This window comes from Oncorhynchus kisutch, unplaced genomic scaffold (genome assembly GCF_002021735.2).
Source record: "Oncorhynchus kisutch isolate 150728-3 unplaced genomic scaffold, Okis_V2 scaffold3846, whole genome shotgun sequence".
NCBI classification, from domain to species: domain Eukaryota; kingdom Metazoa; phylum Chordata; class Actinopteri; order Salmoniformes; family Salmonidae; genus Oncorhynchus; species Oncorhynchus kisutch.
In genome coordinates, this window is record NW_022265791.1 from 15,001 (window position 1) to 27,642 (window position 12,642).

The 12,642-nt window shown below is 44.4% G+C and overlaps 1 protein-coding gene across 1 annotated transcript in view; it reads right to left on the reverse strand.

The window, feature by feature from the left end:
* Positions 1-6,833, reverse strand: part of LOC116372026 (cyclin-D-binding Myb-like transcription factor 1) — a 14,117-nt gene extending 7,284 nt beyond the window's left edge. Inside the window, 6 exon segments of the mRNA XM_031821095.1 lie at positions 1,008-1,165; positions 1,261-1,337; positions 1,455-1,554; positions 1,766-1,851; positions 5,492-5,598; positions 6,782-6,833. Of these exon segments, the coding sequence (XP_031676955.1) occupies positions 1,008-1,165; positions 1,261-1,337; positions 1,455-1,554; positions 1,766-1,851; positions 5,492-5,597 (527 nt within the window). The 5' untranslated portion in view covers position 5,598; positions 6,782-6,833.
* Positions 6,834-12,642: the final 5,809 nt, after the last annotated feature.

A 12,642-nucleotide genomic window follows, 5' to 3' on the forward strand; every position in this document is an offset into this window, starting at 1 on the left:
GGTTGCTATGACGGTGTGTGTGGGGGGAGGGGTTGCTTTGATGGTGTGTGTGGGGGAGGGGTTGCTATGATGGTGTGTGGGTGGGGGGAGAAGGTATGATGATGTGTGTGGGGGAGGGGTTGATATGATATTGTGTGTGGGGGGAGGGGATGCTATGATGGTGTGTGTGGGGGGTATGATGATGTGGGGGGGGGGGGTGAATGATGATGTGGGGGGGTATGATGATGTGGGGGGGGGGTGTGGGTGAATGACGATGTGGGGGGGTATGATGATGTGGGGGGGGGTGGGGGGGGCTATGATGATGTATGGGGGGGTATGATGATGTGTGGGGGGTGATTGAATGTGTGGGGGGGTAATGATGATGTGTGGGGTGGGTCTATGATGATGTGGGGTGGGGCTATGATGATGTGGGGTGGTATGATGATGTGTGGGGGGGCTATAATGATGTATAGGGGGTATGATGATGTGGGGGGGTCTGATGATGTGTGTGGGGGTATGATGATGTGGGGGGGTCTGATGATGTGTGGGGGTATGATGATGTGGGGGGGTATGATGATGTGTGGGGGGGTATGATGATGTGGGGTGGAGCTATGATGATGTGGGGTGGAGCTATGATGATGTGTGGGGGGGTATGATGATGTGGGGTGGAGCTATGATGATGTGTGGGGGGGTATGATGATGTGGGGTGGAGCTATGATGATGTGTGGGGGGGTATGATGATGTGTGGGGGGGGGCTATGATGATGTGGGGGGGCTATGATGATGTGGGGGGGCTATGATGATGTGGGGGGGCATGATGATGTGGGGGGGTATGATGATGTTGGGGGGGGTATGATGATGTGGGGGGGTGTGATGATATGTGGGGGGGGTGTGATGATGTGGGGGGGGGCATGATGATGTGGGGGGGGGCATGATGATGTGTGTGGGGGGCTATGATGATGTGTGTGTGGGGCTATGATGATGTGTGTGTGTGTGTGTGTGTGTGTGGGGGGGGGGGGGAGTACTGACTTGCCCACATGGTTGCGGTTATCGTACATGCGGAGGACTCGTCGGTAGACGGCGAACAGCGGTCGGTTCAGACCCCAGGCCACGCTGCGGTAGAAATCCTTACGCTCCTCCTTAGACATCTCAAAGATGATCTCAGCTGGGTCCTCCATTCCCCGACCCTGCACACACACACAAAGTAGTACAGACTCCCTAACACAAGTCACCTGGTGGGAACACTTACCGTGTGTGTGTGTGTGTGTGTGTGTGTGTGTACCTTCACATATTGTTGGATGTTGCTCATCAGGAGGTCGATCTCCTCTTTAGACCACATGCCTTGTTTCCACTTATGACCTGCAGACAAACAACCAATCACAGCCTCTGTTAGCCCACTGACCAATCACAGCCTGCGTAAACCCACTGACCAACCACAGATATATGTAGCAAGCTCCATGTGCATTGTGTGTACACCTTTGTTAACTAGTGTGTCTTTATCCTCCTTGGTGGTGAACCAGGCCTGGCTGACAGGAGATATCTCTTCCCTGTTCTGAGGATCCTCACTCTGCAAGATCTACACACACACAGTAAAGAAAAATTAAGAGGACGGGAGGGGAGAGGAGAGAGAATGAAAGGAGGAGAGGGAATGAGGAGGAGAGAGAATGAGAAGAGGAGAGAGAATCAGAGGAGAGAGAATGAGAAGAGGAGAGAGAATCAGAGGAGAAGAGAGGAAGAGGAGACAATGAGAGGAGAGAAAGAGGTCGTGGGAGTGGTTTGTCAGGTACCTGTATCTGGGCCACCCCCTCTTCCGTGATGTCACTGTCGTCGGTGGCGGTCATAGTCACCTCGAAGCTCTCGTCTCCCTCTGACACTGAAACAATGACTTATCAATGACCCAAGACCAGCTCAGTTCATCCCTACCATTATGACAATGAGTCATCCTAATGCTGCATCAAATGTACAAGGTCCTAGGGGCATTGGCAGATACAATGTAAGTAACTTAAATTATGTCCCCCTAATTGCCCTGAATGCCTCAGGTTATCAGTCAACCCACCAGGGTATTTACAAACAGCATAGGAATTAAATAATCAATATGTACTGATCATATCTTTACTAATGCTGCAGAAACTTGTTTTAAAGCAGTATCCAAATCCATAGGATGTAGTGATCACAATATAGTAGCCATATCTAGGAAAACCACAGTTCCAAAGGCTGGGCCTAATATAGGGTTCAAAAGGTCATACAAGAAGTTTTGTAGTGATTCATATGTTGATGATGTAAAGATTATTTGCTGGTCTGTGGTGTGTAATGAGGAGCAACCAGACGCTGCTGGTCTGTGGTGTGGAATGAGGAGCAACCAGACGCTGCTGGTCTGTGGTGTGTAATGAGGAGCAACCAGACGCTGTTGGTCTGTGGTGTGTAATGAGGAGCAACCAGACGCTGCTGGTCTGTGGTGTGTAATGAGGAGCAACCAGACGCTGTTGGTCTGTGGTGTGGAATGAGGAGCAACCAGACGCTGCTGGTCTGTGGTGTGTAATGAGGAGCAACCAGACGCTGCTGGTCTGTGGTGTGTAATGAGGAGCAACCAGACGCTGTTGGTCTGTGGTGTGTAATGAGGAGCAACCAGACGCTGCTGGTCTGTGGTGTGTAATGAGGAGCAACCAGACGCTGTTGGTCTGTGGTGTGTAATGAGGAGCAACCAGACGCTGCTGGTCTGTGGTGTGGAATGAGGAGCAACCAGACGCTGCTGGTCTGTGGTGTGTAATGAGTAGCAACCAGATGCTGCTGGTCTGTGGTGTGTAATGAGTAGCAACCAGACGCTGCTGGTCTGTGGTGTGTAATGAGTAGCAACCAGACGCTGCTGGTCTGTAGTGTGTAATGAGGAGCAACCAGACGCTGCTGGTCTGTGGTGTGGAATGAGGAGCAACCAGACGCTGCTGGTCTGTGGTGTGTGATGAGGAGCAACCAGACGCTGCTGGTCTGTGGTGTGTGATGAGGAGCAACCAGACGCTGCACTTGACACATTTATGTAATTGCTTATTCTAGTTACTAATAAGCATGAACCCATTAAGAAAATTACTGTAAAAACTGTTAAATCCCTGCGGATTGATGAGGAATTTAAAAATTGTATGGTTGAGAGGGATGAGGCAAAAGGAATGGCAAATAAGTCTGGCAGCCCAACTGATTGGCAAACGTACTGCAAATGAAGAAATCATGTGACTAAACTAAATAAAAATAAACTATACTATGAAACAAAAATGTATTTACATAAAGAATGATAGTAAAAAGCTTTGGAGCATCTTAAATTACATTTTGGGAACAAAAGCCAACTCGGCTCCATCATTCATTGAATCAGATGGCTCATTCATCACAAAGCCTACTGATATTGCCAACTACTTTAATTACTTTTTCATTGGCAAGATTAGCAAATTTAGGGATGACATGCCAGCAACAAACGCTGACACTACACATCCAGGTATATCGGACCAAATTATGAAAGACAAGAATTGAACTTTTGAATTCCGTTATGTCAGTATGGAAGAAGACATTCAACAAGCACAGCACTTACACAAATGACTGAAGATTGGCTGAGAGAAATTGATGATAAAATGATTGTGGGGGCTGTCTTGTTAGACTTCAGTGCAGATTTGGACATGATTGATCATAGTCTGCTGCTGGAAAGACATATGTGTTATGGCTTTACACCCCCTGCTATAATGTGGATGAAGAGTTACCTGTCTAACATAACACAGAGGGTGTTCTTTAATGGAAGTCTCTACAACATAATCCAGGTAGAATCAGGCATTCTCCCGGGCAGCTGTTTAGGACCCTTACTGTTTTCAATGTTTACTAACGACACGCCATTGACTTTGAGTAAAGCCAGTGTCTCTGTTTTCGGGTTGACTCAACACTATACATGTCAGCTACTACAGCGACTGAAATGACTGCAACACTCAACAAAGAGCTGCAGTTAGTTTCAGAGTGGGTGGCAAGGAATAAGTTAGCCCTAAATATTTCAAAAACTAAAAGCACTGTATTTGGGACAAATCATTCACTAAACCCTAAACCTCAACTACATCTCATAATGAATAATGTGGAAATTGAGCAAGTTGAGGAGACTAAACTGCTTGGAGTAACCCTGGATTGTAAACTGCCATGGTCTAAACATATTGATACAACAGTTGCTAAGATGGGGAGAAGTCTGTCCATGATAAAGCACTGCTCTACTTTCTTAACAACACTATCAACAAGGCAGGTCCTACAGGCCCTAGTTTCTACCTTCTTAACAACACTATCAACAAGGCAGGTCCTACGGCCCTAGTTTCTACCTTCTTAACAACACTATCAACAAGGCAGGTCCTACGGCCCTAGTTTCTACCTTCTTAACACTATCAACAAGGCAGGTCCTACAGGCCCTAGTTTCTACCTTCTTAACAACACTATCAACAAGGCAGGTCCTACGGCCCTAGTTTCTACCTTCTTAACAACACTATCAACAAGGCAGGTCCTACGGCCCTAGTTTCTACCTGCATCATAATTAACCGCCCTGCATCATAAATGACCACCCTGCATCATAATTAACCACCCTGCATCATAACTAACACCCCTGCATCATAACTAACTACCCTGCATCATAATTAACCACCCTGCATCATAACTAACCACCCTGCATCATAACTAACACCCCTGCATCATAACTAACCACCCTGCAATATAACTAACTACCCTGCATCATAAATGACCACCCTGCATCATAACTAACCACCCTGCATCATAACTAACCACCCTGTATTATAACTAACCACCCTGCATCATAAATGACCACCCTGCATCATAACTAACCACCCTGCATCATAACTAACCACCCTGCATCATAACTAACCACCCTGCATTATAAATGACCAACTTGCATCATAACTAACCACCCTGCATCATAACTAACCACCCTGCATCATAACTAACCACCCTGCATCATAACTAACCACCCTGCATCATAACTAACCACCCTGCATCATAACTAACCACCCTGCATTATAAATGACCACCTTGCATCATAACTAACCACCCTGCATCATAACTAACCACCCTGCATTATAAATGACCACCTTGCATCATAACTAACCACCCTGCATCATAACTAACCACCCTGCATCATAACTAACCACCCTGCATCATAACTAACCACCCTGCATTATAAATGACCACCCTGAATCATAAATGACCACCCTGCATCATAACTAACTACCCTGCATCATAACTAACTACGCAATATAATTTGTAGATCAGTCAGTCAAAATTGACCCATGATACATCACGGTTTTGATTCTCTCGAACAAGGCCAATGTGTGTGTTACCGTGTGGAAAATAACGTGTGTGTTACCGTGTGGAAGATAATGTGTGTGTTACTGCGCGGAAGATAATGTGCGTGTGACCGTGCGGAAGATAATGTGTGTGTTACCGTGTGGAAGATAATGTGTGTGTTACCGTGTGGAAGATAATGTGTGTGTTACCGTGTGGAGGACAGTGTAGTATGATGCTGCCGTCGCTGTCCTGGGTGAGAGTGACAGAGTTGACAGACTCCAGGGTCACCGAGTCCTCGTCTTCCCCCGTGCTCATACTGAAACACACACACACTTCAACTACACTGATAGCATGCGTGTCAAGAAAGTTATGCCATTAATTTATAATAGTTGACCACATTTAGATGGGCAGTACAACAAGGAAATAGGACACAAGAAAATAGGACACAAGGAGGCCCCAGATCTGGATCAGTGAATCTCTCTCAACTGAGTCAAATATAACAAACTGTGTGCTTTGAATTAGAGGTCGACTGATTAATCGGAATGGCCAATTAATTAGGGCCGATTTAAAGTTTTCCTAACCATTTGGAAATCAGTATTTTTGGGCGCCGATTTCCAATAATTATTTATATATATATATATATATATATATATATATATATATACACACACACACATTTATTTTTTTTGTAGACCTTTTATTTAACTAGGCAAGTCAGTTAAGAACACATTCTTATTTTCAATGACGGCCTACTGTGGGTTAACTGCCTTGTTCAGGGGCAGAACGACAGATTTTCACCTTGTCAGCTCAGGGGTCCAATCTTGCAACCGCAAACTAACCGCGAACTAATTTGCCAGAATTTTGCCAGAATTTTACGTAATTATGACATAACACTGAAGGTTGTGCAATGTAACAAGAATATTTAGACGTAGGGATGCCACCCATTAGATAAAATACCGAACGGTTCCGTATTTCACTGAAATAATAAACGTTTTGTTTTCAAAATGATAGTTTCTGGATTCTATCATATTAATGACCAAAGGCTCGTATTTCTGTGTTATAATGTTATAATTAAGTCTGCACTTTCGTGCGTTTTGCCAGCAGCTCTTCGTAAGCACAGCGCTGTTTATGACTTCAAGCCTATCAGCCTAATGGCTGGTGTAACCAATGTGAAATGGCTAGCTAGTTAGCTGGGTGTGCGCTAATACTGTTTCAAACGTCACTCGCTTTTAGATTTGGAGTAGTTGTTCCCCTTGCGCTGCAAGGGCCGAGGCTTTTGTGGAGCGATGGGTAACAATGCTTAGAGTGTGGCTGTTGTCGATGTGTTGCTGGTTCGAGCCCAGGTAGGGGCGAGGAGGGGGACGGAAGCTATACTGTTACACTGGCAATACTAAAGTGCCTATAAGAACATCCAATAGTCAAAGGTATATGAAATACAAATGGTATAGAGAGAAATAGTCCTATAAATACTATATTAACTACAACCTAAAACCTCTTACCTTGGAATATTGAAGTCTCATGTTAAAAGGAACCACCAACTTTCATATGTTCTCATGTTCTGAGCAAGGAACTGAAACGTTAGCTTTATTACATGGCACATATTTGACATGGCACACATTTTTACATGGCACATATTACTTTCTTCTCCAACACTTTGTTTTTGCATTATTTAAACCAAATTGAACATGTTTCATTATTTATTTGAGGCTAAATGGATTTTATTTATGTTTTATATTAAGTTCAAATAAGTGTTAATTCAGTATTGTTGTAATTGTCATTATTAAAAATAAAAAAATTATCGGTATCGGCTTTTTTGGTCCTCCAATAATCGGTATCGGTGTTGAAACATCATAATCTGTCGACCTCTACTGTGAATACCATGTAGCTAGCTGAGCATGTGAATACCATGTAGCTAGCTGAGCCTGTGAATACCGTGTAGCTAGCTGAGCCTGAGAATATCATGTAGCTAGCTGAGCCTATATATATCATGTAGCTAGCTGAGCCTGTGAATACCATGTAGCTAGCTGAGCCTGTGAATACCGTGTAGCTAGCTGAGCCTGTGAATACCGTGTAGCTAGCTGAGCCTGAGAATATCATGTAGCTAGCTGAGCCTATATATATCATGTAGCTAGCTGAGCCTGTGAATACCATGTAGCTAGCTGAGCCTGTGAATACCGTGTAGCTAGCTGAGCCTGTGAATACCGTGTAGCTAGCTGAGCCTGAGAATATCATGTAGCTAGCTGAGCCTATATATATCATGTAGCTAGCTGAGCCTGTGAATACCATGTAGCTAGCTGAGCCTATATATATCATGTAGCTAGCTGAGCCTGTGAATACCATGTAGCTAGCTGAGGCTGTGAATACCGTGTAGCTAGCTGAGCCTGTGAATACCGTGTAGCTAGCTGAGCCTGAGAATATCATGTAGCTAGCTGAGCCTATATATATCATGTAGCTAGCTGAGCCTGTGAATACCATGTAGCTAGCTGAGCCTACGCATATCATGTAGCTAGCTGAGCCTGTGCATATCATGTAGCTCGCTGAGCCTGTGCATATCATGTAGCTCGCTGAGCCTGTGGATACCATGTAGCTAGCTGAGCCTACGGATATCATCTAGCTAGCTGAGCCTGTGCATATCATGTAGCTCGCTGAGCCTGTGCATATCATGTAGCTTGCTGAGCCTGTGGATACCATGTAGCTAGCTGAGCCTGTGAATACCATGTAGCTAGCTGAGCCTGAGAATATTGTGTAGCTAGCTGAGCCTGTGAATACCGTGTAGCTAGCTGAGCCTGTGAATACCGTGTAGCTAGCGGAGCCTGAGAATATTGTGTAGCTAGCTGAGCCTGTGAATACAGTGTAGCTAGCTGAGCCTGTGAATACCCTGTAGCTAGCTGAGCCTGTGAATACTGTGTAGCTAGCTGAGCCTGTGAATACCATGTAGCTAGCTGAGCCTGTGAATACCATGTAGCTAGCTGAGCCTGTGCATATCATGTAGCTCGCTGAGCCTGTGCATATCATGTAGCTCGCTGAGCCTGTGGATACCATGTAGCTAGCTGAGCCTACGGATATCATCTAGCTAGCTGAGCCTGTGCATATCATGTAGCTAGCTGAGCCTGTGGATACCATGTAGGGTAGCTTGTTTAGCCCCAGATCAGTGCATGACAGGAGAAGAGACGAGTGAAGGACACCAACTAACTAATAAGAATGAGATGCACCCAGTCGTTATCGTGGTACCAGCTAGCTAATGCACTTTGGCTAAAACACGAATTATTTAGCTAGCCTCGTTCGTTCAGTTAGGCTTTTATAGTTACGGCTGTCTTAGTCGAAAACAGAGGCTTTACAACAACGGCTAACTCAAATAAAAATGTATTTGTCACATGCTTCGTAAACAACAGGTGTAGAATAACAGTGACAAAATAATGAGGAATAAATAGACAATGAGTAACGATAATTGGCCATATACACAGGGTACAGAGTCAATGAGCAGGGAGGGGTACGAGGTTATTGAAGTAGATATGTACATACAGGTAGGGGTAACGTTACTAGGCAACAGGATAGATAAAACAGTAGCAGCAACGTCTACATGATTACACAACCAGGCCCTGTGCTGGTCGTTAGCCATAGCACATCATGCTAACTAGCTAGCATGCCAGCTAAATGAAAGAAGGCGAAAAGTCTCCGACGCCATGTTAGATCAGAAATTGTAGCTTGTGGTGTCTACGCAGGGTCGACATTTCAGCGTTGTTATTGTGTTGTGTTTATGTTGCAGCCCGTTTCATCATTGGCTCTATCTTTTTTTACCACATCGAGCCCCAAGCACAATCTGAATTATACGTTTGATTTTGTTACTTACTTCCTGTTTTTGGTCCGGGCACTTCGGAGAGACCAGGATGGAGGCAAATGCCAGGATGGAGAACCACTCTGGTGGAGTTTCCGCTAGATAACACAGCCACAAAGGCGAAATCGTAAAAAATCGTGAAAAAAAGGTCTTCATTTCATGTTAGGGCTAGGTATAAGGTTAGCAGTGTTAGTTTAAAAATCAGAGTTTAAGAAGATATTTTGTCGAAATAGGCGGGGGTTATGACTTTGTGGCTGTGTTAACTAGTGACTACCCTCTGGTAGAAAAGGCATGAGGGTTGCCAGATAAGGTCCGAAAAACAAAGTTTCTTCAGTTGCTTTGGTCAGAGAGGAAGAGGCAAAGTGAGACGTTTTACTTCGCCCGAAATCTGTCCACAATAAATAAGAATACGAATTGAGAAATGTTCAATGAGTGTCAAATTTGGTCAACAAAAAGGTAATTGCTAATTTGCTATTTGAGGCTTATTTGATTCAATATACGTTTCGTAATGGTTAGGTCGTGTTACGAATGCACTGATATAGGTGGAAGTGTCGAATTTCAGCAACTTTAAAAAATGACATTGCCATTGAGGGATTTTAAATTAGTCAACTGGGTGGGGATTTCTATTAGTTGAAGGCAATCAGCATATGAAGAAGAAAATTGACTACTTTAAAATGGAGATGGCCTTAATGGTGATGCCCATGCTGTCACAGATGCTACAATGGCACAGATACAAAGATGAGTCCTCTATTTCTCTATATGGCCTGTTTTTCACCGGTATTTGCCCTCTCATTGGCTATAATGGTCCTACTGATCTTGTCTCCTCCCATCTGCCTTCCATCTTTTAGGACATGTATTTCCATTGTAAGAGCAGTCAATCGACTATATTGTCAATATAAAAGACAATCTTTGCTTTGGTTCAAATCTAAAGGTGTCCAACAAACTAAAGGTCTCCAAACTGTTAACGGATATCAACAAAATAAAATGGAACATTTGTTTATGATTTTGTAGTGGGACAACCTTTACACCTATACATTTGCAAAAAATACACTTATCTGGCAACCCGGAGCATTCACGTTGCTCTATTGTCAGTCATCGGACTATAATCATTTTCGCAATAAACGATTTTTGAAAGAGCTCCAACATGTCGGAGAGAAAGTATATAGAAATCACGTATTTGATAAATAATAAATATTGTATTATGGAGGATTCTGTGTTAACTCATTTGCAGCTGGCAATCAGCTCAGACACACACCTGATCCCATCAAATACCAAGTGGAATACGGCATTTGATTGTGATTTATTGGAAGGAAAGCTTGGAGAAAATACATCAAGGGACACAGTATTAGAATTCAATAGATTTTATTTGTGTAAATATAATAAGGCTTTAACAGAGGATTTGATAGGATAGATAAACTGAAATAACTGAACTATGAATATGATTTATTATATTTTCCATCTCTTGTTCTCTCGTGTGCATGTTATAATTAAGGATCCCATTTAGTTCCTGCCAAGGCATCAGCTACACTTCCTGAGGTTTATTATGGATCCTCATTAGTTCCTGCCACAGCAGCAGCTACTCTTCCTGAGGTCCAGCAACATTAAGGCAGTTATACACTTTAAAGGCGGCCGAAGGAGGAATTGGCTTTGGGGGTGACCAGTGAAATATACCTGCTGGAGCACGTACTACGGGTGGGTGCTGCTATGGTGACCAGTGAGCTGAGATAAGGCAGGGATTTACCTAGCAAAAACTTATAGATGACCTGGAGCCAGTGGGTTTGGCGACGAATATGAAGCGAGGGCCAGCCAACGAGAGCATACAGGCCGCAGTAGTGGGTAGTATAAGGGGCTGTGGTGACAAAATGGATGGCACTGTGATAGCAAATTGGATGCAGTCTGAGTAGAGTGTTGGAGGCTATTTTGTAAATGACATCGCCGAAGTCAAGGATCGGTAGGATAATCAGTTTTACGAGACTATGTTTGGCAGCATGAGTGAAGGATGCTTTGTTGCGAAATAGGAAGCCAATTCTAGATTTAATTTTGGATTGGAGATGTTTTATGTGAGTCTGGAAGGAGAGTTTACAGTCTAACCAGACACCTAAGTATTTGTAGTTGTCCACATATTCTAAGTCAGAACCGTCCAGAGTAGTGATGCTGGACAGGCGGGCAGGTGTGGGCAGCGATCGGTTGAAGAGCATGCATTTAGTTTTACTTGCATTTAAGAGCAGTTGGTGGCCACGGAAGGAGAGTTGTCTGGCATTGAAGCTCGTCTGGAGGTTTGTTAACACAGTGTCCAAAGAAGAGCCATAAGTATACAAAATGGCGTCATCTGCGTAGAGGTGGATCAGAGAATCACCAGCAGCAAGAGCGACATCATTGATATATACAGAGAAAAGAGTCGCCCCGAGGATTGAACCCTGTGGCACCCCAATAGAGACTGCCAGAGATCCGGACAACAGGCCCTCCGATTTGACACACTGAACTCTGTCTGAGAAGTAGTTGGTGAACCAGGCGAGGCAGTCATTTGAGAAACCAAGGCTGTTGAGTCTGCCGATAAGAATGTGGTGATTGACAGAATCGAAAGCCTTGGCCAGGTCGATGAATACAGCTGCACAGTATTGTCTCTCATCGATGGCGGTTATGATATCATTTAGGACCTTGAGGGTGGATGAGGTGCACCCATGACCAGCTCGGAAACCAGATTGCATAGCGGAGAAGGTACCTGTGAATACCATGTAGCTAGCTGAGCCTGTGAATACCATGTAGCTATCTCAGCCTGTGAATATCATGTAGGGTAGCTGTGAATACCTTGTAGGGTAGCTGTGAATACCATGTAGGGTAGCAGATAATATCATGTAGCTTGTTGTGAATATCATGTAGGGTAGCTGTAAATATTGTGTAGGGTAGCTGTGAATACCATGTAGCTTGTTGTGAATATCATGTGGGGTAGCTGTGACTATCATACAGCTTGTTGTGAATATAATGTAGGGTAGCTGTGAATATCATGAAGGGTAGCTGTGAATATCATGTAGGGTAGCTGTGAATACCATGTAGGGTAGCTGTGAATACCATGTAGCTTGTTGTGAATACCATGTAGGGTAGCTGTGAATACCATGTAGCTTGTTGTGAATATCATGTGGGGTAGCTGTGAATATCATGTAGGGTAGCTGTGAATATCATGTGGGGTATTCTGGGTTGGCGCCCCCCTTGGGTTGTGCCGTGGCGGAGATCTTTGTGGGCTATACTCGGCCTTGTCTCAGGATGGTAAGTTGGTGGTTGAAGATATCCCTCTAGTGGTGTGGGGGCTGTGCTTTGGCAAAGTGGGTGGGGTTATAACCTTCCTGTTTGCCCTGTCCGGGGGTGTCCTCGGATGGGGCCACAGTGTCTCCTGACCCCTCCTGTCTCAGCCTCCAGTATTTATGCTGCAGTAGTTTGTGTCGGGGGGCTAGGGTCAGTTTGTTATATCTGGAGTACTTCTCCTGTCCTATTCGGTGTCCTGTGTGAATTTTAAGTGTGCTCTCTCTA